This window comes from Barbus barbus, assembly GCF_936440315.1.
Source record: "Barbus barbus genome assembly, chromosome: 36".
In the NCBI taxonomy this organism is placed as follows: domain Eukaryota; kingdom Metazoa; phylum Chordata; class Actinopteri; order Cypriniformes; family Cyprinidae; genus Barbus; species Barbus barbus.
In genome coordinates, this window is record NC_136714.1 from 22,647,921 (window position 1) to 22,675,182 (window position 27,262).

The 27,262-nt window shown below is 37.8% G+C and overlaps 1 protein-coding gene across 2 annotated transcripts in view; it reads right to left on the reverse strand.

The window, feature by feature from the left end:
- Positions 1-391: 391 nt before the first annotated feature.
- The window catches only part of LOC306856029 (prolactin receptor-like), a 32,614-nt gene continuing 5,743 nt past the window's right edge, over positions 392-27,262 (reverse strand). Inside the window, exons 1-9 of one of the 2 annotated variants that reach the window (XM_079394996.1) lie at positions 18,932-19,659; positions 16,388-16,481; positions 15,306-15,438; positions 13,863-14,032; positions 9,276-9,442; positions 7,887-8,028; positions 6,772-6,868; positions 4,515-4,584; positions 392-3,868 (exon numbers count right to left, since the gene is read on the reverse strand). In XM_079394996.1, coding sequence (XP_079251122.1) covers positions 2,897-3,868; positions 4,515-4,584; positions 6,772-6,868; positions 7,887-8,028; positions 9,276-9,442; positions 13,863-14,032; positions 15,306-15,438; positions 16,388-16,451 — 1,815 coding nt within the window. In that variant the 5' untranslated portion in view covers positions 16,452-16,481; positions 18,932-19,659 and the 3' untranslated portion in view covers positions 392-2,896. Of the gene's footprint in view, positions 3,869-4,514; positions 4,585-6,771; positions 6,869-7,886; positions 8,029-9,275; positions 9,443-13,862; positions 14,033-15,305; positions 15,439-16,387; positions 16,482-18,931; positions 19,660-27,262 lie in introns of those variants that run through there. The other variant, XM_079394995.1, reaches the window with a different exon arrangement.

Sequence of the window (27,262 nt, forward strand, 5' to 3'; positions counted from 1 at the left end):
TTCTTAATTTTTTCCCTATTTTATTTTTTTATATGTAATTTTTAATTGAATTACCATTGTGCCAGGCCTAGATTTTTTATACTTCAAATATTAAAAATCCATTATAACAACATGAATTAGATTTTTATAAACTATGATCATCTAAAATAGTCACAATTACAAATCTCTTTAGATACAGCATAAACGTAAAATAAGTAAAAATAAAAATAATTCAACAACATAAAAGCTGAATTAGAATAAAGGTTGTGGTCTTTGTATTATTTTCTAGTACACAGTACTCGCTGCTAACAATTCTACTGTATATATGCATTGCCTGAATATTTTTGGTTAAATGTTTACCAGCAAAATAAACAGCCATTCTCAGAATAACAACCCCAACACATCTGAAACAAACTGAGCATATGTTTTAATGGTTTTACTATATGTGATTTCACAAATAATGTTTATGGAAAAGTAGAACACACAAGATGTATTTCTTACATAGGTTAACATCGCAAATTTCATTTCAGCACCTCCAGTGACTTGACAGTAAAGACAAAAGACAGTAAAGAAAATAGCAACATAACTCTCTCTCTATAAATAGTAATAATAGTATTCTTAGTGTATAACACATTTTTGTTATTTGAACAATTATTTTAGTCAGATGGTTTTGGATTTGGTAGAATGAAGTCAAAATTTGATTTCAGTTAGAAAGATGTAATCCCTAAATGAGAAAATCTGCATATGCATTTTCTTTACTGTAAGATATCTTACTTTCAGATGAAAAGACTTCACATTAAATTGTTACAAACACACATTTTGTAGATTTGATATTGCCTGAGTTAGAAATCTATATGCTTTTCCATGCAGATTTATTATGCATGAAACTGAGAATGTATGACTGTTGAGCAACAGAGAAAATGTTACGCTACTCACAAATCAACAAAGTTAGATGGGTTGATTTATGTATGATTTAGGCCAACCTAACAAAACTATTTATCAGTATATAAATGATCTGTAGGTTACATATAAATGCATAAATTATATATAATACTTGAATAATTATTGTATATTTACATGTATGCGTAATGCAACTTCAATCATAAATGTATATTTAGTAAATGACCTTTTCCAAAAAATATAACTCAGTCTGCTTTCAGAGATTTATGCATAAAATAAGGCAACATGTGGAGGTTGACTCTTGCACTGGCAAGGGCTAAAATCTTCCTTGTCTCCATGTAACTGGTTTAATGGTTTGTACATGCACAAGATAACTGTTTGGTTGGATTAAATGCATATATGCCGATCTCTATAATTTAAAAAATATTTTTTATAATTTTTTTTTTTAACAAACAAAAATTTGCAGTGCTGAATTAATGGCTAACTATGATTTAAGGATACACAGACTTGGAAAATAGATTCTCACAAGGTTAACATTCACAGAAACAAATTCTTACAGTGAACAACTCACTGTAAAATATTTGAAAAAAATATTTGAATGCTGGCAGTTTGCAATTTTTCAGTTTACACTGGTTGTGCTTTTGTGTTTAAAATCAGTGCCAATAACATGTATAATACATTCAGCAGGAGTTCTTAAGCATGTTTTCCTCCATCTGAGAGTTGTAAATATCAAAGGCAAATTATAAGATTTTAAAATTATAAGAGCTTACAATTAGTTCAAATCCCTTTTCATTTACCTTTGCATTATTGAAACATAAATAAGCAAAGACATTTTGAATCGTATGGCTGAGATTAAACTATGTTTCCAGCAGGATTACAGTAGGTATAAACCAACTGTGAATGCAAATAATGCTCTTGTGTTTATATAATATGCAGCGGGAGATTGAAATAACTGCCATTATATTTAAAATTCATTTTTATCAATGTATAGTGTAATGCATCAAGCAAGAGTTTTGAATTGGGTGAACACTGATAATATTCAAGATCAGTTCATAAAAAATAGTCCATGTAGGCCTACATTATAGCAGCAGGCCCCGTCATGTAGTTTAGGAGTGAACAGCAGCATAAAAAAGTAATGGCTATGAACACGTAACAGTGCCATGATGAAAATACGTACAATAACATAATGCATAGTGGACTGGTGAGGGCAACTATGCTAAGTGCTAAGTTTTCAAATCTCATGAATCTCTAAACATGACAAGTCATTAAAAGTTAACATGAAATGGCATTCACAAGCCACGACGCATCTTACTTCCAAAATACCATATATATCTCTGAGTAAAACAGCATACAAATATAGAAGAATTCCAATGGTGGTTGCTGGATCATACATTTCCAATAAAATCACACTGTCTAAACGGCTATATAGCCGAAAGGAAACATTGTATCAGAGGCAGTTAAGTGAATTTTGAAGAAATGTGTATTAAAGTAAATGGGATGTCATGTTAACTTTAATGACCTGATTTAACTGTATTTTAAGTGTAAAGAAACAAATTTTTGGTGTTTATAAGTGTCACCTCATCAAAGTACACAATCTGTCAAAGAAACTAAATCAACGACTTCTCACCCAATAAAAAATAAAGGTTCCAAAAGGGGGGTGGGGGTTTACACAGCTGTAGAACCTTTATACCACTGTAGAACCTTTTGTGCAATGGAAAGGTTCCATGGATGTTCCAAAGCCAATGAAGAACATTTATTTTCAAGAGTCCAGGCTCTTTACAGTGCTTACATAAAAGACCTCAGCTCAGAAACAAGACCCTCTTGCTTACATCTAATACAATCTATTTTTATAAATATAAATCCTCTTCATTAAACCACTGTAGCAAGATCTGAGAGGGAGAAAGGCACGTCTTTCAGGGCTTGGCATGAGCTCTTAAAAGTTTAGTGGTTTTCTGTTCAGCTTATTGCTTTTGCTGTATTCGAGGCAGATTGCATTCATGCACTGGACCACTACGTGCTAGTAGGATGGCATTAAGACTGTTGAATCCACATAACCATTTCCCATCACCCTCATGCCTTCCTGTGGCATTCCACTGTTCGATTGGTGGACGACAGGTTTGCAGGGGTGAGGTGGTTGCTGGGTTGTGCATTGATTGGCCTGGCTGTAATCATCCACACATTGATGGGACGTATCCCTCTGCAGATGCAGAATATTGTTTGATGTCACTTCTTTGACCTTGCTGTAGTCCTCCCCAGCGTAATCAGACCCCTCAGGTTCCCAATTTGGGTCCGAAAGCGGCCTAAGCAGTAGCATATTCTCAGGGTTGACCCTTTGCACCTCCACGTATTCCAGAGAATGTGACGGCGATACGCTGGGAGCAGGAGTGTTGACGTCATCCAGGTTAAACTGGTTGTAGCTTTGGGAATGTCGGCAGACTGGCTTACTGAAGTAGCCCTCCTGTTGCGGGATGTCCTGATGGTGTAGCTGGTGGTAGTTGGTTGGCATTGTATGTGGCGATGAATGGTTGAGGATCTCTGGGTCGCTGTGGTAGACCGGTTTCACAGCTCCCACTTGGTAATGGTGGTGGGGTTGCGGAAACGAAAACACAACAGGCCAGGTCTTCACACGTCCATCAGAGGACTCTGGAGAACCAGGTTCGAGACCCTGGCATTCACTGCTTTCAGTAGAAGCCCAGCTCGTTTCTCCATGCTGGCTGTAGTGATGTTGATCGCTTCCGCTTCCTTCCGGTCCATCCATGCACTTCTCCAAAAGCAGAGTGCGACTATCGCAGCTTCCCCGGCCTGAGTCGCAGTCCGACGGGCTTTTGGACTTAATGCAGTCCTCTGATAGATCTTTACTGTCCAGTACCAACTCTTGCTCCTCATTGTCGTAAACCTCAAGGTACTCAGCTAGTAAGTCCTCATAATCGGTGGTTGGAGGAAAACTTTGGATCACCAAAGAATTGAAAACTTCCTCTGACTTTCCGCTCTGTAAAAAAGCAATTGAGATAACTTCCTCAAAAATGCAATTAAAAATTTGGCATGAGGGAAAATATTAAACCTTTATAAAAATGAAAACTGTCATAATTTACTAACCCTCAAGTTGTTTGAAACCTGTATCAGTTTCTTTCTTCTGTTGAACACCAAAGAAGGTATTTTGATGAATGTTGGAATATTTGGAATACTATGGAAGGCAATGGCTACCAGCAACTGTTTGGTTACCAACATTCTTCAGAACATCTTATTTTGTGTTCAACATAAAAAAGAAACTCATACAGGTTTAGCACAAATTGAGGGCGAGTAAATGATGACAGAATTTTCATTTTTGGGTGAACTATCCCTTAAGGCAGGGATGTCCTGTTTCTTACTGTAAAGCTGCTTTGATGCAATCAGTACTGTATAAATACTGTATAAATAAATGGTTTCATAACACAATACTTAGCATTCAAAAAATACATGCCATCAGCTGTTTGAAGGTAAAACAAACACACAAAAGCTAAGATTCCATTTGCCATGCTGATAAAACACCAAAAAATATTGAAATTATTGAGTCTACCTTAAAGCTAACCTGAAAAATTTCAAAGTTTATTTGGACACAGGCCTTTTTTGAGGAGCATGAATGATTTTTCTATTACCTTAAGCAATTGTTTGTCGAATCCTTTGATTTTTGGTCCAGGAACAGGAGGCAGCAAACAAAGCTTCACACTGAATACAAATATAAAAACCAGAATAAGATTGAAAAAGTAGACACTGAACAGTTTTTTCAAAGGTTAAACAAACCCTTTAAATACTTCAAGTAGACAAAATATGCTTAATTTGAATTTAGAACAATTTGTATGATATTTTCTTGAGGTGTTTAGGAGTTGATTAGTAATTTGTCTTTATGTCTAGGTCAATGCACAGTTAATCAGTGTCTTTCAACATGTTATCCTGCATGATCATAATATAAGCACTACGGATACTGAAAAGGGACTTATCTAGAATACGGAACAAAAGCTTCCACGTGTCCCGACAGGATTAAGAGATTAATTTTGGATCCCGTTCGTCCTTGTACTGTTGAAAATGCCTCACATTATTTGACTGTGTAATTAGTCTATCTTTGTCTATTTAAATCTTTGCTGAGAGAAACTGGCCTAAAAACTACATTTGAGGGTAAAGTGAGGTACTGCAAGATCTAGATCAATCCTCTAATGGCGGTTTAATCTTACATAATGAGTATTCATCAGCAAAACCAGTTATATATACAGTGCCCTCCAAAAGTATTGGAACAGTAAGGCCAATTCCTTTATTTTTGCTGTAGACTGAAAACATTTGGGTTTGACATCAAAAGATGAATATGAGATGAGAGATTAACATTTCAGCTTTTATTTACAGGTATTTGCATCTGGATCTGATACACAATTTAGAAGATAGCACCTTTTGTTTGAACCCACCCATTTTTCATGTTACCAAAAGTATTGGAACAGATAGAATTAACATAGTTGATAATATTTAGTTGCAAATCCTTTGCTTTCAATAACTGCATCAAGCCTGTGACCCACTGACATCACCAAACTTTTCCATTCTTCTTTTGTGATGCTTTTCCAGGCTTTCACCGCAGCCTCTTTCAGTTTTGGGGGGTTACTCCCTTCAGTCTCTTCTTTAGCAGGTAAAATGCATACTCTACAGGGTTCAAGTGTGGAGATTGACTTGGCCAGTCTAAAACCTTCCACTTCTTGCCCCTGATGAACTCCTTTGTTGTTTTGGCACTATGTTTTGGGTCATTATCTTGCTGCATGATGAAGGATCTCTCAATCAGTTTGGTTGCATCTTTCTGTAAATTGTCAGACAAAATATTTCTGTAGACTTCTGAGTTAATTTTGCTGCTGCCATCATGTGTTACATCATTAATGAAGATTAATGAGCCTGTCCCAGAAGAAGCGATGAAAGCCCAAGCCATTACATTACTTGTGTAATGTGTACTATAATGTACACCTGTGTACACTGTGTTTCAGATGAGCTTGTATGTTTGGGATCATGAGCAGATCCTTTCTTTCTCCAAACTTTAGCCTTTCCATCACTTTGGTCCATAAAATCAGTCCATAAAACCTTGTCCCAGAATTTTTGAGGCTCGTCTCCTATTCTTCTTTCTAATGAGTGGTTTGCATCTTCTGGTGTAGCCTCTGTACTTTTGTTCATGAAGTCTTCTGCGAACAGTAGATTGTGATACCTTCCCTCTTGCCCTCTGGAGGTTGTTGCTGATGTCACTAACAGTTGTTTTAGGGTCTTTCTTTACAGCTGTCACAATGTTTCTGTCATCAACTGCAGATGTTTTCCTTGATCTACCCGTTTGAGGTGTGTTACTTAGTACACCAGTGGTTTCTTTCTTCCTCAGGAGATTCCAAATGGTTGTACTTGCTATTGCCAGTGTTTGCACAATGGTTTGATTGATTTTTCATCTTCTCTCAGCTTCACAATTGCTCGTTTTTCACCCATAGACACCTCTCTGGTTTTCATGTTGGTTACACGTCTATCTAACTATAAATGCAGTCTGCACGGATCTGAAACAGAGCGTAGACATTCAGTGCTATTTATTGTTTGAATAATCAATTAATAGGACACACCAGGGCAACATTCATCTTTTGATGTCAAGCCCAAATGTTTACAGTCTACAGCAAAAATAAAGGAATTGGCCTTACTGTTCCAATACTTTTGGAAGGCACTGTATATAAATGATTAGAGCAAATATTATTTCAATTACACTAAAAGCCATGACTTTTACATTCACCAATGGTGGTATGATATAAAATAAACTGCAAAACTAATCAGATGAGATATCAACCAGCGATATATTGTTAAAATATACGTACTGTATATGAAAACAAAAATGAAAATAAAAATAAATGAACACACCTGTTTCGTTTCACGTTTAGTTTCCAGGTGAGGATTAGGACGATGAAGACAGAGAATATCGTGATCATGATCCACAGCGAACGCTCTCTGGTTATATCTATATATTGCAAACACAAAATAAGGAAATGGAGATGAATAAAGTACATCTCTACTGCAATTGGCTTTTCCACTTACGACAAATCATAATAAAAAATAAGAGGATAAAGAAGGGTAAAATTGGGTCACTGCATTTAAAAATGACAAACTCTCAAACAAGTTGGAACAGCGTGGTTTTTGAAAATGCTGTGAGCTGGAAACAGGCTGATCTCTGACTCATTTTGCTCTATTTCATGCTCGCCGCCGTCAGGTGCAACTCCCACCGGGCCTGACTTTCCACAGAAGCTCTGGGGCAACTGAGGCCCAGCCAGAGCTGTGGCTCGAAACCGTGTGCTGCTGAGGTTGTGCTAGCCGGGTGAAGATGAGTTCATAACTCCCTGGAGAAACTGAAGGCCTGTTGGTATTCCCTCTAGAACTGTCTGTGTTGCTAGATACATATGTGTAGAGCAGATTTGTTCTCAGGCTCAGCGGGAGACCATGGAGACACAGATTGTGGTCCTGAAATGACTCTCTGGTGGTGCTGGATGATAATTTAATAGGCTTCATGCATGCCTCAACCTACTGGACTAGAAATGTTTTGCTTGTCTAAACTGAAATAGATCACATATTTTCAGATCTGACCTTTTATTGTATTACTCCTGGTGCACATTTTATATGTTTGAGGTTTTCATTTTCAGTGTCTTACATCTATTTTTATTTGTTTCAAAAGTCTGACAATTGAAAATTTGGGATTACAAATGTAAATTAAACCAGAAAATAATAATAAACTCCATTAATGCTGATAAAATGCTGATAATGTTAATTTGATATAATTGTTTTTACTCTATTAAATACATGTACATAAATATAAATACATTTGTGAATATAAAAACAAATATGTATTATAAAAAAAAAAATATCTACAGCATTTTTTCAAATATTATTAAAAATATTATTAGAAATTTAAAGCAAAAAATTCTCCCCAAAATATTTAGAATAACCAAGTTTACTTTAACTACTGCAGAAAAAGAAAGACTTACAGTCGGGCATTTTGACGTAGGTGGTTTGGGTCCACTTACTCCAGAACCCATGATCGGGTTTACATCGCACCTGCACCATGAACTCTTTATCAGGGTGAAGACTGAACACATTGAAGTACTTCTGCATGCCAGCATCATATTCCTACATAGAGATAAAGAGAGCATAAGCTACCACTGAGTATTTTTTTAATAAGTCTCATTATTCTATATATATATATATATATATATATATATATTTAATTTTTTTGTTTTGTTGTTGTTGAGATTTTTAACTATTTCTAACTATATTTTACAGATATTAAAAAAACTAAATACAAAGTAAGGAATGAGAGGTTGAAATGTTTCAGGCTTACAACTTGTTACTTGTATTAATTTATAATTATTAAGAATAACGTTATTAATGTCATTGTATTATTTTTTTTTACAAAATATTTTAAATAAATGATGATAAAATACATAAATAAAAATATTAAACACTTAATTTTGTTGCATATCCCACATTTGTTAATATGTCTACTTATAAAATTGTTTGAATTCAGATCAAAATAGAAGCCAGCATCATACACTTACCCAGATATAAAGAGAGCATAAGCTACTGTAACACTACAATGAACTTAACAAATATTTTTTATAAATGTATTTAAAATAAATCATATAATATTAAATTAAAAATACAAATATCAAATACTATATTTGTTGCATTGCAAAATATATACTTAAATTTCAGAATTCAAATCAAAGTAGGTTTTACTTAAAAACAAATTCAGTTAGCATTTAAACTGAAAACAATTACATCATCAGCAATAATCATCAGTTACATGTGTTGTCTCAGTTCATGAGCCAATACTCTTGCTCTTAGGTTACTCTATCACTAGGCAATCATTATTGGTCATGTTCAGTGTTACTGAAGCGCAGCCTTTGGGGTGAAAAATCTGGTTTGATCTAGTCACTGTTGTTCTGCACATCTAGCCTCCCTCAGGTTTCTGCAGACTAATGAAGACATAAACCCAGACTGGGACAGTCAATGATTAAACTGCTCAGTGTAACAGCTGACTTCATGTCGGCTCATGGGCTGCATGTCCACTTGCCCTTAGTGTTCCATTCATTTAAGATCTTGGATAAAGTCACAAACAAACAACAGCTACTTTTAACTATTTTCTAACTTGTTGGCTCACATTCAACAAGTTGGTTGACAATACTAGTCCATAATATCAAGCATGTTGTGAAGATATCCAACTGCATTCTAGATGACTAAATAGTTGAGTGAAAACAGAGTAACAAAAGTCCATTTCAATATTATCTAGACTTAAATCTAGTTAACTTGCAACAAACGTAACTGATAATCAAACATTTTCTAAAGACACAAAGATGTTTTTTTTTCAAACCCACCTCCCATTCTTTATCTTTTTCTTGTTTAACTCGTAGCTGGTACAGTAGCGTGATCCACCCTGAGCGGGTGTCTGCAGTGCGAGGTTTCTCCCAGGACACTTTCACGAATGGACCCTGGTCGTCATAGACCACAACTGCTGTCACGTTCTCTGGAGTGTTTGGTTGAACTGTGGGTGGAAAGGAAAGGACAGAATAGAACAGGAAGTCCATTAGAAAAATATACAACTATTAAACCTACTGATGTGGTCATTCACTTTAACACATCTATTCTGATTTGTACTAATATTTTTATCAGTACATTTGATTTTGAGTGTGTAAAGAATCCTGAAATGTGACCCATACACTACCGTTCAAAAGTTTGGGGGCTAACATTTTTGGAAGATGTTTAGGCTGCATTTATTTGATAAAAATGCACTAAAACATTAATATTATGAAGTATTACTACAATTAAAATAACTGGTTTCTAATTACAATAAAAAATAACTGGTTTCTAATGCATTTTAATATGTAATTTCTTCCTGTGATGCAAAGCTGAAATGACAGCATCATTACTCCAATCTTCACTGTCACATGATCGTTCAGAAATCAGTCTAATATGCTGATTTGCTGTTCGACTTATTATCATTGTGTAAACAGTCATGATAAACATACATGATTTTTTGCTAAACATAAAGTTCTGTTTATTTGAAACAGAAAGCTTTTGTAACAACGGTCTTTACTGTAACCTAAGCCTTGCTGAATAAAAAAGTATTAATTAACAAAAAGACTCTTGAACTTTTGAATCATAGGTCCACATTTTTAAAGTAAAATTTGCCCAAAAAAGACAATTCTGTCATTTTCACCCTCATGTTTTCAAACCTGTATATTGTTCTTTCTTCCATGGAACATTTTGCTGAATGTTTATGCTTTTCCATAGAGTATAATGAAAATATACAGTAACCAGGGCCTGTCAAATTCTAAAATTGGCAAAAAGCACCAAAAAAGTGCCTCTCTATGACTCTTACAATTTAAAGCAAGTCTTTTAAAGCCATATAGCTTTGTATGAGGAACAGACTGAAATATAAGTCACTGCTTTCCACTGTAGCTATCAAACATCATTTGCTTATATTGCAAACCTGTTTTGGATCTTGACAGCCCCTATAGTAACTTTGCTTATATCAAAAAAGTTGCTGTGAATTTTTTTTTAAACATCTCATTTAAAAAAGTCATGCAGGTTTGGAACATGAGGGTGAGTAAATTACACAATTTTCTTTTTTGGTGAACTATTGATTTAACAATCTATAAATTCAGCACTAGTGCACAAAACAATTTTTTTCCAGTTTGAAGGTGAAAAACGTCTTAGGTTACGTATGTAACCCCAGTTCCTCAAAGGAACGAGACGCTGCGTCAGGAGACGCTTTGGGGAACGCCTTCAGCGTGACCGGCTCTGAATACCAATGAAATCTGTCCAATGGATGGGAAGGACGTCATGGGCGAGGTGACGTAATGACCAGCTGGTATAAAAGCATGTGCAGTGAAACCGGCGTCAGCTTCTAGAATGAAGCAAGCGCTGGCAGGGATGCCGGAAGTTTGGCCTCGCGACGCAGCGTCTCGTTCCTTCGAGGAACTGGGGTTACATACGTAACCTAAGACGTTCCTCTTCAGGAACTCGAGCTGCGTCAGGAGACGCTTTGGGGAATGAGATACCCATGCCACCAGACTTCCAAGTCCCTGCCCTGTGTGTATCCATACGGAGCACAGCTAGGGCGAGAGAACGGAAGAACCTGGAGTGGCCGGCATGTCTAAGCCATAAAACCTGACAAAAGTCAGGGGCGTAGATCATCCCGCAGCATTGCAGATGTCCTGAACACCTGCGAGAAAGGCCTTGGAGGCCGCCACAGTCCTTGTGGAATGAGCCTTGAATCCCATCGGCGAGGGGATGTCAGAAGACTCATAAGCCATGTGAATGGCATCCACAATCCACCGACTGAGGGTCTGCTTGGAAGCAGGGAGACCTCTCTTAGGGGGACCGTAGCAGACAAGCAACTGGTCCGCCCTTCTCCACATGGCAGCTCTGTGGACGTATGCGTCCAGTGCTTGCACCGGACACATACGGTTAAGCTTTTGCTGGTCAGGCTCCCGAAAGGGAGGAGGAATAAAGGCCTGCAGCACGACAGGCTGTGGTGTGACTGAAGGAACTTTGGGGACATACCCTGCACGAGGGTACAAAAAGGCTTTGGCTATACCAGGCGCAAAGTCCAAGTGTGTAGGGGCCACTGACAGGGCCTGCAGAGAAGATGTTGCCAGAAGAAACACGGTCTTCAGGGTAAGGTGGCAATCTGAGATCTCCTCAATAGGCTCAAAAGGAGGCCTACAGAGAGCGTCCAACACCACAGCCAAGTCCCAAGGCGGAACCCGGGATCGTACTGGAGGCCTTAGCCTCAGTGCACCACGGAGGAAACGTGTAACTAGGGGTTGTCTGCCCACTGAGAGCCCACCAAGAGGGGTGTGGTAGGCCGAGATTGCTGCCACATAGACCTTCAAGGTGGAGTGGGCTAACCCTGCGGAGAGTCGAGCCTGCAGGAACTCCAGCACTGTACCAACCGGGCAGTTAACTGGGTTGAGCTGGCGATCTCCGCACCATGAAGTGAAGAGTCTCCACTTCAGGGCATACAGTCTCCTCGTAGAGGGAGCTCTGGATTGGAGAATGGTCTCAACAACCTCGGTTGAGAGACCGGAAGCTATGAGCCGTCAGGGGCCACACCCACAGTTTCCACAACTCCGGGCGGGGATGCACAATGGTGCCTCCTGCCTGTGAGAGGAGATCCCTCCTGACTGGAATCTCCCAAGGAGAGCCGTCAAGGAGGGAAATCAGGTCCGAGAACCATACTCGGCCTGGCCAGAACGGGGCTACTAATAGCAGCCGGAGTCCGTCCCGGCGCACTCTCTCCAGAACTCCGTGGAGCAGAGCAATCGGGGGAAAAGCATACAGACGAAGCCTCGGCCACGTCTGTACCATGGCATCCAGCCCCAGCGGAGCTGGATGACGTAGAGAGTACCAGAGGGGACATTGCACTGTCTCCTGAGTAGCGAAGAGGTACACTTGAGCCTGGCCAAACACTCTCCAAATCTGCTTCACCACCTCCAGCCCCTGCTTCGACAGGGTGTCTGCTCCCGCATTGAGGTGCCCAGGAATGTAAACTGCTCTTAATGAGAGGAGTTTTCCCTGGGCCCACACAAGGATCTGGTGCGCCAGCCTGTACAGGGGGCTCGACCGCAGACCTCCTTGGTGGTTGATATAAGAGACCATTGATGTGCTGTCAGTGCGAACTAACACATGGTGACCTATTAGGTCTGGGAGAAAGTATTTCAGAGCCTGAAACACGGCCAGCATCTCGAGCCTGTTGATGTGCCAGGCGAGATGACGGCCTCTCCACAGACCGTGGGCAGGGTGGCCACTTATGACCGCTCCCCAACCAGTGAGGGATGCGTCCGTCGCTAGCGTTACGCGGCGACAAAGAGCTCCCAGCACCGGGCCCTGGGACAAGAACCAAGGTTGTCTCCATATGTCCAAGGCACGTAGGCACCCTCGAGGGCTGACTCCGCGTGCCTCACATCCAGGCAAAGCACACACAAGCTGTGTGTATCCCCTGCACACAAGTAACGCTTGCAGGGGGGAACACACAGCCTGTATTGCGCCTCGCCCCCATGCTTAGACTTAAACTGACTTCTCATGCTAACTCAGACAGACAACAGTAAATAAGACACACAGTACACAGAGCGCTAGCTGAATGACAGAAAGCTGACGCCGGTTTCACCGCACGTGCTTTTATACCAGCTGGTCATTACATCTCCTCGCCCATGACGTCCTTCCCATCCACTGGACAGATTTCATTGGTATTCAGAGCCGGTCACGCTGAAGGCGTTCTCCAAAGCATCTCCTGACGCAGCTCGAGTTCCTGAAAAGGAACTAGTTGACACCTAATAAGGTCAAACTAAGTGACCTTTGCGTGCAAACTTGCTGAAGAAGGAAGAAAGAAAGAACAGAAAAGTGTGCTTCATGTTGCGAATGAATGTTTCTCCCCTTCAGCATAAATAAAAACATCAGTTAAAGATTAGTCTCAGTTGTAGTTGTACATATGAGTTAATGATAAGACGGAATTGCACTGAACGAACAAAACGTTAGATCAAAGGAATGTGACCTTGCAAACTGTGCAGGATAAACTAAAATTGCTATTAAAAGTAAACAAAGAAAATCTTCATTTTTAAATTGGTAAAAAATTTGCCTTATGGCATAACGCAGTAGAGAACATGTGACCGACGATATTTTAAGACCCAAAACACCAAACAATGTTCTTTTGCAACAGTGATCCCATACAGCAGCAGTAACATTCCTCTTATTGATGAATCCACTGCAGTAAAATCTGCAACAGTAGTCTGTCTGTTATGTGCTAATTCACAAGATTACAAACCAATGACACATTATGCAGGAAAGAATATTAGGTGAGAGAGGCGGAAAAAGAGATTTAATAGAGAAAATAAATAAAGAGAGGATATAATACAAATCACATATACAAATTAATTGTTGGAAACTCATTATTAGCATACCTATATAGGCCACATCCACTTCGGCAGGGTCTGAAATGTTCTTCCCCAGGGCATTGGTGGCCACCACAGTGATGTTGTAGTTGACCCAAATCAATGTGTCGTTTTTGTTGAAGAAACACGAGTTATCGCCCATCGTTCTGTAATCTGGGCACTCGTAAACCGTTTCTGAGCTGCGTATGAGAGATATCAACAGAAAGATGTACACTTGTACAAATTAGACAATTACTACAGCTAGTTTGTGTCCAATCACTGTGACAATTTAGAATCAAAGTCTAAAACTTGCACTCCTAAACAGAAAACACAACAATACTCATGCTGATATCATAAAAGTATCTAAATAATCTCAAACATTTATTATGTTTGGACCAAAAATAAATGGAGTTTTGTGGCATTTAGTCCATGTTTAGTAGCTTTGATGCTAATCTACGGTACCATTCACAACTTCTTTAAATAAATTAATACTTCTATTCAGCAAGGATGAAATTAATTGATCAAAAGTGACATACTTTTACAAAAAAAAAAAATAATAATAATTTCAATTCAGCATTTTTTTATTAATCCAAGAATCCTGAAAAATTGGAACGTTTCTATGAAAATATTTAGCAGCACAACTTTTTTTTGCGCATTAAATCATGTGCATGTTAGCTGCTGCAAATTCAGCTTCGCTTCACAGGAATTATTGCATTTTAAAATAGAATTTGTAATAATATTTAATATTATTACTGTTTTTACTGTAAGTATAAGTGAGTATAAGAGACATCTTTAAAACAAAACCTGGGCAGTAGTATACTTTATATGCTAGTGTACTCCTTAAAATTGACAAAATAAACCTTTTTTGTTGCTTTTTTATATGCAATTAAAATATAGTAATTTCTTGGATAAAATTGCCCCAAAGTATTGATGTTTCATTATGATGATGAAAACGATGCTTCAGCCAATGTTTGTCAATGCAGGAAAGAAAAAAAAAAATCACAATTTATTTTTTGCAGCCTTGAAATATCCAAACTCAGCACATCCAACTGTATTAAAATGAATTCTATGAACTCCCCTTGGTGCAGTATTACAAGGTATTAGATATGATGTTTGTGTATAGTACTTGTGAATCTCAATCCGTAATGTTGGCAAAACACTTCATGGCACTAACGAGGATCCGCTCTGATGAAAATCTGAAGAGTCATTGGACATGTGTGTGTATTGGCTGGAGGTAAGTCATTCTGATTATTTCACACATATGTGCTCAGAAACAGAGAAATAAGCACATGGCAGAGAAAACCGTTTAAACCGCTCATTACTCCAGGAAAGCCCAAGACACAGCAAGACCTTTGAAACCTTATTAGGAGCCAAAGAAAAGAGTAAGGACGAGCATTAAAGACTACTCTCAAGTCTGCTCTCAAGACAATAAAGAAAGGCTCTAGAAAGGGAACAAGTAGAAGAGAGACTGACTTTTCGAGACGGTAGTAGAGGGCGTAGGTTGTGGGCAGACCTCCATCATCTCCAGGCTCCCACCAGCATGTGAAGGTCTCCTTCTCTGGAGAGCGACAGCTTGTGAGTCTGGGTTTGCCTGGTAGTCTGACACCTGCAGACATATTGTGCCCATTTAGAGTACAATATTGAATTCAACATCATGTTACATTAACATCTTGTAAAATAGGTCTTTTTCTGTCTGAAACAGACACAAGATTATTCATAAGTAAAGTTTCACATTCAATTTATAGAGAAAAGTTAGGATTTATGCAAATTTGTTTGCTTTGTGTTGTCTTTTAAGTACCATGTAAATAATATGGCAAACATTCCGTACCATAGGATATATCAATGTATCACAACGTGAGAATCTGATCCAAACCTTTACTTAGTTTCATATAGTGAGGTAACTTAAGTGAGATCTTGCTCTTTTAATATAGTTTACACCATTTTCATTTGAACATATAAAACTACAAAACACTGAAATAAACAAAGTCATTTATGTACACAACCATTTAAAAGTTTGAGGGTCAGTAAGATTTTTTTAAATGTCTCTTCTGCTAACCAAGGCTACATTTATTTGATTAAAAATACAATAAAAACAGTAATATTGTGAAATATTATTAAAATTTAAAATAACTCTTATCTATTTTAATATATGTTCAAATGTAATTTTTTCCTGTGATGTAAAAGCTGAATTTTCAGCATCATCTCTCCAGTCTCCAGTGTCACACATGATCCTTCAGAAATCATTCTAATATGCTCAACTGCTGCTCAACAATTATTTCTTATTGCTGCTTGATATTTTTGTTACAACTATGATACATTCTTTGATGAATAGAAACAGAATTTATATGAAATAAAAACTTTTTGTAACTGTAATGTCTTTACTGTTATTTTCTTCAATTAAATGCTGAATAAAAGTATTAACTTTTTTTTTTTAAATGTTACTGACCCCTAACTTTTGAACAGTGGTGAACAGTATTTGTTCATATGAAGTTTGTCATGTTGTACTGCTAGGTTCATAAACAATAGGCTATAACAGAACTCCTAACACTGCTCACCTGCTGCTTGTGATATTAATTTGGTAATAAAGGTCAAAATCAGCATGGTGCCAGAGTTCCTCATTGTCCCTGATGGTTTCTGAACTCCTTAGATCTGTTGGTGAGAGACAAGAGTGGAAAAGTGAGATATTACAGCTGTATAGTTTCCATTGACATATAGAACCCAAAAATGATTTATTAGATGGGGAAATTATTGTGAACTACAAAACATATCCTTTACAAATAAAAATGTCAAGCATATTAAAAATGAAAGACTACATACAAAAACTGAAGAGAGTAGATACAGTAACTGTAAACCTTCTGTGTTCAGTAGAGACATAAGATACTGTATATATAGTATGAAGAACCACTACATTGAAACAGACACTGAACTCACTTAGAAACTTTCGTTGTCATTTGAAAATAACAACTCCTTAATCCAGAGCAGTCAAATAAGCCACTTCTGATATTTTATGAATTTTATAAATATGATCCAAAAATAATTGCAGTTCCAGCTCAAATCAAATGTTTTCTGAATTAGCATTCGTTGGATATTGATTTGGTTTTAGGTCAGTTTTATAATTTTTGTTTGTGTTCAAATATGCTTCCTGGAAAAAGGTGTTTTTGCACAAATGTTTTTATCTGTACATCAAACACAAGGCATAACTTTTTATACTTGTAATCTTGACAGGAGGCAGTTTCACAGAAATCAAATGTGTCCTTTGTCAATTCATTGGACATACAAGAATACCTATCCATCACATCTGCACCTTTCAACACTTTCTCAATCATTTGCTTCTTTGGTACACCTTATCGAAGGACAATATGAATCATGAGAACAGAGCAATTCTGATCAGCCCAACTCATTTAGTTACTGTGAACTTGAAAGGTACCATCTATATTTCATGAGGTTTTGCAACCAACTGTCTACCAGTTAAAAATATAGTGGTCATCAAACTGCCACTTGCTACATTTTACTGTGACTTAAACATGAGCAGAACAGAAGTCTACTGGGCAAAAAACAAGAAAGATCAGAGCACAAAAGTTAAAGTTCTCTAATGAATAGTCACGAACAATCTGAGCAGCCAAGACTATAAAGTTTTAGTAAAGCACTGATATTTTTGGCATTTTGTAATGTTATATGGTGCCACACCTTTACAGAGCCAAAAAACACCACAGTATGTTAGAGCCGGGATCTGAATTGAGGGATCGATTGTTTAAACAAATAGGAAACATTTGGGTGTTTGCCTATAACCTGCAGTCAGTAAAACATACGTCCAATCACCAAGAAAAGATATTGTACACTTTTATTAAAGAAATCCCACAATTTGAGCACTAATTCTTTCCTTTACTTTCAATCTGCAGAGTGAGTTATGAGCCATGGCTCTGAGGGAAAATTTGCAATAGTGATGGCAAAAATTAAGTAAATTACAAAATTTACACTGATTTACTAAGTTTACACTTAATCACTGCCATATATCTGGATGGAAGCGGTCACGACCTATGCCCCTCTGACCTGACCTCATTTGTGTTATGCACTGAAACACAAAATGTCAGAAGACCAGTCCTGAGTGATATTGGCAAAATGTGACAGAGAATTTTCTGGAAACTAAATAGTCATGAATTCTGCACTAACAGCCATTTGTTTTCATTAGCCTTGAGAATGAATTCAACCTGCGCCAACAAGCATGTGAGCACAAGCCAATCAATGAATAAAATGTTTATTTTGTCATGCAGGCTGTTGAAGTATCACTTGAAGTATCAGTTTCTGTCGCTTTACGATATTAAGTGCTGCCAGTTTAAGCATGGAAATAATACGCAAATACATTTGTCATCTGACTCCTTTGCAGAATCGGTTTAATCTCCAGCATTAATCTGATGACAAAAATAAGCACTAAACACATGGAAAGCATGATATTAGGACCACAGATTAAGATAGACGTAAACATGACAGATAGAAAATGAGAGGAAGAGAGAGAGCAAAGAACTTTTATTTCCCCTTGTGAACAGGGTGGCATCACAGATTAAAAAAAGGGGGGGGGGGGGGATCTTCTCCAGCTGGCATATACTCCATATCTGATTACGTAAGAGATTATATCATCATAACAGAAAGACCCGGTCAAACTGTATTGGGCTTCATTCTCCAGTGCGATGAATAGTGGAATAGTGCATGACACTGACCTGACACAAGCTGGCAGCCCTATCGAGCCTCAATGAGTTCAACGAGCTCAATCTACACATGCGCTGATTTGTGACTGCGTGTTTTGAGTTTGAGCGCCATCAAATTTATTCTTTATCGTCTATTTTCTATCTTAAAAACAATTTTATACACTATCATTTTCGTTTCTATAACGTGTGAATATATCCCCTATAGCATTCTAAAACAAAACCAATCAGAGCGCCTTATCACTAGTTTTATTTTGATTCTCGAGTCTGCTATTAGCTTGTAGCCCGTTAGCATCGGCAGCGTGGCTGCTGCTAATCTCGCTTACATTGCTAATACTCTATTCACACGCATTACCATTGTTTCACTGTTACTTGCTTAAATGGCGGATTTGTGTCTACCTTTGAGTGCAGGTGAGGACACATTCGAGCTGCATTCGGTGCAGCTGGAGCTGGAGGCCGTGGAGAAGCAGATCCGTGACCTGGTGGAGAAGCACAGCTGAGAGAGCGGAGAGCCGCGCTAGAAACATCCCGGGCTGGCGCTCACAAGTCCGGGGTAAGTATACAGCACGCTGCTAACACTCCCACCACCTCTACTCCGTGTGTTTCTCTGCACAGACCCTGTGCACCAAGGACGCAATCTTCCCAGATGTCCTTCTCTCCGGCGCCGGGACGCCACAGACCCTGGGTGCACCAGCAGTGGAAGACGCGAGCCAGGCCCCGGGCAATGACCTCCCCTCCGTGAGACGGAACGCGGCGCTGTGATCGTCGGAGACTCCATCGTCCGGCACGTCCGTGCTACGTTAGCTGAAGATAAAGTGCACACTCACTTCGGTGCTGTCGTGCTGCACGCGGGGGTTAACGGCACCAAGCTGCGGCAGACGGAGACACTGAAGAGGGACTTCAGGAGCCTGATCGAGATGGTACGCAGCACATCGCCCGCGACGACGATCATCGGACCGCTTCCCACGTATCGATGAGGACACGAAAGGTTCAGTAGAGTGTTTGCTTTAAACGAATGGTTATTGTCATGGTGTAAAGAACAGAAACTGCTCTTTGTTAATAATTGGAATCTTTTCTGGGAGCGTCCTAGGCTTTTCTGTGCTGATGGCCTGCACCCCAGCAGACTCGGAGCGGAACTCCTGTCGGACAACATCTCCAGGACGCTACGCTCCATCTGATTAGTAAGCCAATTCTCAAATAACTACTATGATGACTTTTGTTCTACCCACTTAAATGTTAGAAGTACTTGCATTGTCCAATCTACACAGACTGTGTCTGTTCCCCCGAATAGCGAGGTCAAAATATAAATTTAATGCAGGATCTAGAAAAAATCTGATCGTGATTAAACCAGAAAAACGCAAAATAAATGAACAAAAACAATTTTTCATTTCCATGGATCGTGCATGCTGCGTATTACTGATATTAATTATATGGCTCCGCGTTATCGTCCGGGCAGAACTATTGTTCCAACCACCAAAGACAGATTCACAAATAACCTGCCTGATTTATCTCAACTGCTCTCTGTACCCATAAATACAAATGAACTAGACGAAATGACTAGCAACATGGGCACTATCTTCTCTAATACATTAGAAGCTGTTGCCCCCCTCAAATTGAAAAAGGTTAGAGAAAAAAACGTACTGCGCCATGGTACAACAGTTATACCCATTCTCTCAAGAAGGAAACTCGTATTCTTGAGCGCAAATGGAGAAAAACTAAATTAGAAGTTTTTAGAATTGCGTGGAAAAACAGTATGTCCAGTTATAGACAGGCTCTAAAATCTGCCAGGGCAGAGCATATCCACAAACTCATAGATAATAACCAAAACAATCCAAGGTTTTTATTTAGCACAGTGGCTAGACTAACAAATAAACAGACACCACCCGATCTAAATATTCCCTCACAGTTTAAAGTAATGACTTTATGAATTTCTTTACTGATAAAATAGATAACATCAGAAATACAATATCAAATGTAGATTCTACTGCATCTAGTTTTTCAGCTTCATTCATCGCACCCAAAGAAAAACTGCAGTGCTTTACAACTATAGCACAGGAAGAGCTAAATAAACTTATCGGTGCATCTAAACCAACAACATGTTATTAGATCCTGTACCCACTAAACTTCTGAAAGAGTTGTTACCTGTAGCAGAAGAACCGCTTCTCAATATTATTAACCCATCGTTATCTTTAGGTCACGTCCCAAAACCATTCAAGCTGGCGGTTATTAAGCCTCTTATTAAGAAACCACAACTAGATTCTAATGAACTGGCAAATTACAGACCCATTTCAAATCTTCCCTTTATGTCAAAATTTTTTGAAAAAGTGGTGTCTGCTCAATTGTGCTCCTCCTTGCAAAAAAAAGATCTCTATGAAGAATGTCAGTCAGGTTTCAGGCCTCACCATAGTACAGAAACTGCACTTGTTAAAATTACAAATGACTTGCTTCTTGCTTCAGACCAAGGCTGCATCTCATTGCTAGTATTACTTGATCTTAGTGCTGCGTTCGACACTATAGACCATGAAATACTCATAGATCGATTACAAAACTATACTGGTATTCAAGGGCAGGCTTTAAGATGCAGATCCTACCTGTCCGATCGCTACCACTTTGTTCATTTAAATGGGGAGCAGTGTTAATTTTGGCAGGCATTTTTGATTTAGTCTTAGTCTTTATCTTGAGACGAAAAAGCTTAATAGTCTTAGTCACATTTTAGTCATTTGAGTCTTTCATAGTTTTAGTCATTACTTTTAGTCAAACTTCAGTTACCAACATTTATTTTGGTAGCTATTTTATATGTAGTATTCAAACAAAAACAGTCAACAATTCTTCTCTCTTTAGACCAAATCAATTAAGCTTAGTTATGAGAAATTTGAATCAAGGATTGAATTTGGAAAAACTGGTATTTTTCAGATACAGTAGGTTTACTTAACAAGTATACATTTATTTAACATCTTTTGTTGGTTAACATTTATGACAGATAATTAGGAATGCTGTCCATTTAAGACAGAAGGTATGCATAATAGCCTACTGACATACATTCAGTTTTCACCCACCTGTTTAAGCTCACTTAAACCATAACGGACTATTTCCGTGAGATACTCTACATGAGAGACATTTGGACTGCTGTGTGTGTATTTGAGCACTGAGAACTGATCGCGCGCTGTATGAGAACTGAAGAAGTGGAGCGTGTGCGAGAGAGAGAGAGCACTTCTATCAGTGCGTTTCCGCCTATCGCACCTTCACTAACTTTAAGTTAATCGACAATGAATTGTGACTCCCGGGAAAAATGGGATGTCTGGTCACCCAGTCCCTAACTCTTCGGGTGCTGAGGCCATTGTTTCAGATCGCTAGTTCGCGTTTTGGTAGGCTATCCGTCCACTGCGGCTGCCTTGCAAACGCACCTTATCCAATGACAGAGACGCACATTTTGAAAGACAAGACAGTTAACTTAGCCTATAGGATGTATTTTGAATGTCCGGTAGTCCTCAAATAACATTTTAGCCCCGTCTCGTCTTTTTAACGAAGATGTGGCATAAATTTCGTCATAGTTTTTATCATCAGATATTAGTTTTCGCTCGTCAACGTCTCAACTTAGTCACAGAAAAAAGGTTTGTTGACGAATATTTTTCGTCGTCGTCGCCGAAATTAACACTGATGGGGAGTGATCAATTATCACCAGTAAAGTATGGAGTACCACAAGGATCTGTCCTGGGTCCTCTGCTATTTTCAATATACATGTTGCCCCTTGGTAATATTATTAGAAAATACGGGATTAGTTTTCATTGTTATGCTGATGATACTCAACTATATATCTCAACAAGATGAAACTTGTAAACTAAGCTAATAGATTGTGTAAAAAATGTAAAAGATTGGATGACCAATAATTTCCTCCTATTAAATTCACATAAGACAGAGATATTACTTATTGGACCAAAAAACAGTACTCAAAATCTCTTGGATTACAATTTGCATTACGTTACGTCCTCTAAAGTAAAAAATCTGGGTGTTATATTAGACAGCAACTTGTCCTTTGAAAATCATATTTCCCATGTTACAAAAACAGCATTCTTCCATCTTAGAAACATTGCCAAGCTTCGAAACATGCTACCTGTTTCTGATGCAGAAAAGCTAGTTCATGCATTCATGACCTCTAGACTGGACTATTGTAATGCACTGCTAGGTGGTTGTCCTGCATCTTCAATAAACAAGCTACAGATAGTCCAAAATGCAGCGACTAGATTTCTTACCAGGTCAAGAAAATGATCATATTACCCCAATTTTACAGTCTCTGCACTGGCTACCTATTAAGTTCCGTATCATTTACAAAATATTATTACTTGCCTATAAGGCCCTAAATGGTTTAGCTCCTGCGTACCTAACTTGTCTTCTACCACACTACAATCCAACCCACTCCCTAAGGTCGCAAAACTCTGCACTTTTGGTAGTACCTAGGATAGCAAAGTCCACTAAAGGAGGTAGAGCTTTTTCACATTTGGCTCCCAAACTCTGGAATAGCCTTCCTGATAACGTTCGGTGTTCAGATACACTTTCTCTGTTTAAATCTAGATTAAAGATACATCTCTTTAGCCAAGCAATCACATAATGCATCTTATAATCTTGTACTGCAGTTATATCTGATCAAATGTACATTATTATTATTCATTAGCTTGGGTTGAACAAATCATTTTTGCTTAGATGGAACAGCAGCTACGCTAATTATGTCTCTATTTGTTTCTCTGTTTCTGCCACAGGATTAACATCCCGTGGTAACTAGGAATTACAGAAGCTTCAGTCTGGATCCAACCCTTAAATGATCTGAGATGACCGAACACCTGACAAAAGATGATGCCAATCCCTCAGAGGATCTCAGAGGATGCCAATGCTCAGACAACATACAGAATTACCAAATTTTGCCATAAGTTAAATATATTAAGGTTATGCAATATATAAATATATTGTGGAAACTTAATTTCCTGTAGAGCTGCTTTGCAACGATTTGTATCGTAAAAAGCACTATACAAATAAACTTGAACTTGAACGAGCATGAAGATTGAAGGAGGCCATGGGATTGTTGCTTTCCATCATGAATGGTTCAATAAACCTACAACTCAAATATGCACAGCTGAAAATTCATCTGCTGGCTTGGGACGGATTGGTACATGGAATTTGAACAATTTCTGCATCAGTTGCATGGTGATGAGAAACAAATTAGATGGAAGGGAAAACTTTGCATTTTCTTGAAAAACTACTGGGTTGCTCTGACAAAATTTGGGTTCTCTCACAAAACATTTGCGTTTCTACAAGAAACTTTGCGTTTTCTCTAAAAACATTAGCGTTTCCCTGAGAGATGTTGCATTTTCTTGCAAAACATTAGCATTCTTCAAAGCCCTGAAAGTAAATTGTGCGCAAGAAATAATTCATTCTATTTCCTGTCCGTAATGATTCCATGCGACACTGCAAGGCTTTTGAGAATGACTCTATAACTCATTCCCTACTCAATAAAAATTAAAGTGTCTCTGCCCATAACATAACAGCAGCAACAGGTTTATGAGAATGCGGAAAGTACAACAAATTTAGTTTGCATCATTTACTTAAAACGAGAGCACAAATTATTATACCAAGCACTGATTTAGTAAACCAAGGGAATGAATTTGTAAATCGTGCACACAATTTACTTTAAATGAGGGAACAAATTAGTAAATTGTGCACACAATTTAGTAAACCAAGAGAACAAATTATTAAATCGTGTGCACAATTTATTCTTTTCGTGTGTGGGGCTCGGTAGCGTTCCCATGAGAAACTTTGCATTTTCTCGCAAAACATTTGTCTCCTCAAAAAACTTTGTGTTCTCTCACAAAAGTATTGCATTCACAAGAGAAACACATTCTCATGAAATATTTACTTTGCGTTCATTCGCCTAAAGGTCACAGCACACGGAGTCTGAAATTTTCGTACAATTATAAATAAATAAATACGATCTCACGTTGTGTCAATCACGTTTGCACACTGCCTCTGAAACTTTAGTCTGTCAAAAAAAAATTGGATCAGGTTCGATTTTCTGCATTTTCACATCCGTAGCAAGCGTTTCGATAGGAAAAGATGAGGAATACGAAAAAACGAATGCAAAAATTTCGGACTCAAATGCATACTAAAATATAGGCTATCATGTAATTCCAGATCACAATAAGGCGCAAGCTGATATGGATTTTAATTTGTAATTTAATGCACAAGTAAATGTGAGCACAGTGCACTTATACTAGAAAATATGTGCTATTTTTTCATTAATTTTAAAAGTACAAACAAAAGTGAAACCATTTAAATGCATAAAATAACTCATTTTACATTCTGGCATTGATGTGCTGTTGTCTTCCAGCCTATTTCACATTCTTATCACTAACTGCATGTCTCATCAATGAGTACTGTATGTAATGTTAGAGAACAAGTTTTTAGGGGTTTTGAGAACCAGAACCAAACTGACAGAGCAATAAAGCTATAGTGAGCCCCTTTATTAAAATACCTGTGTCACGGTGCACACACGAGGAGGACACAGGAACGCGCAGACGAGGATGTAAACTCAAATAACAGTCTTTAATGACGACATCAGGACAAGACATGGCAGGACAAGGCATGGCAGGACAATAATTCAGGGCTACAATAAGAGCATATAACAGATTAAAAATTTAAATAACAACTGTCAAGTCAGTGGACATGGCACACTTAAAAAAAAAAAGAAAGTGATATTTTTATATCACTGAGATACTATTAATTATAGTTTTTATGTTGAATTTGTTTTATTTGAATATTTTCTGTTTTCATTTTAACTTTTAGTAACTTTGTTGCACAGTTTTGTCACTTTTATTAGTTTTCTTTTCATTATAGATTATTATACTATGTAATATTGTAATTGTTACGGGATTTAGTGGTTGTAGTAAAAATAAACAATGATCGCGAGAACGAAGTAGCATCAACACACTCTTTGCTTTAATGAACGTTAAATAACATTAAGCTCAGGCAAAGACAAAGGGAGAACTGAGGACTTATAAAGGAACAAGAACAAAAGAGCAAAAAGATGATTAATACAAAACAGGTGAATGGAATAAACGATGATTAACTAAACTAGGACAGGAAAAACCAAATAAGGACAAACAGGAACTAAACGGAAACCAACACGTGACTAATTTTTTATATTACATTTTTATACTATTATTAATTATAGTTCAAGTAATGGAAGCTTTTAAAAAGATTCAGTTTTAGTTAACTATAACCCAGGTAAACCCTCTCTAGGAAAAACACAACTGGGGAACAAAATATACATTTATTTAGATTGTGTATATATATATAGAAATACTAACTGTCCCTTATCTGTCATCTAATTGGTCTGTTGTGTATTAACCTTAATTGGCAATCAGTCAGTAAAGCTATAAAGGTGTGTGGATTGCTGACCCTGTAATCTTCAAAGCAGAATCCTGGGCCAAGTTTAATCCAGTAATAAGATGGCACTGCACAAAAAGGCATATCTGACTGCAATGTGTATATCATTGTTGTTCTTCAAGTCATTTCTGCATTGATTTATTGACTAGAATGAATGCGCTGAATACTTGTTCATTGGAAAACAAATGCTGCACTCTGAACTGTTGCGGAAAAGCCACTGACAATCAGTGAACCCAACTGACTTGTAACTTTGGCATGTAAAAATGAAAATTCAGACACGGTGGTGCCTGTGGTGAGGGTAAACACAACATTAATATCATCTCCTTCTATCAGTACAGCAGCCATTCGTTTAATGTGTGTGCTTCTGATGGCATTATCCACTCTCTGGCACTTTGATTTTAAGAATGTTCCTTTTGATCTGATAATTGGAATTAGAAGATTTCCCTCCTACTGTTTACAGCTATCTTACATAACTTCCGGGGGGGGGGGTAAGTTGCTAAGCCGGTTGAACGGTAGCAAGCAGGGGCTTATCGATAAGTCGGCACGTATCTAAAGATTATCTAGCAACTCGCTCTCTCACCCACCCTCCACTCTTCTTTGCCATTTCTGTCCCTTACAATTCCATAGATAGACCTCTGAGAGGTCTTGCTGCATTAGGAATTAATGTTTGTCAGGTTAAAGCTATGAAAAGATCTAGGAGGATTACCTGACCTAATTTTGCTCCATCATTTTACCTATACAGGAGATTTTACATTTGCACTGTGAATTGTGAGGAACTCATTTATTGTATTAAACTACGCTAATGGGTGATAATATGTAATCCTGGACCACAAAACCAGTCATAAGTCGCTGCGGTATATTTGTAGCAATAGTCAACAATACCCTGTACGGGTCAAAATTTATAGATTTTTTTTGTGCCAAAAATCATTAGAATATTAAGTAAAGATCATGTTCCGTGAAGATATTTTGTAAATTTCCTACCGTAAATATATCAACACTTAAATTTTGATTAGTAATATGCATTGCCAAGAACTTCATTTGGGCAACTTTAAATGCGATTTTCTCAATATATATATATATATATATATATATATATCTTTTTTTTTTTTTTTGTACCTTCAGATTCCATATTTTCAAATAGTTTTCGGCCAAATATTGTCATATACTAACAAACCATCAATGGAAATAGTATTTATTCAGCTTTCAGATGATAAATAAATATATATAAAAAAAAAAATACACTTATAGACTGGTTTTGTGGTTCAGGGTCACATATACACAACTGGTCAAAGTATT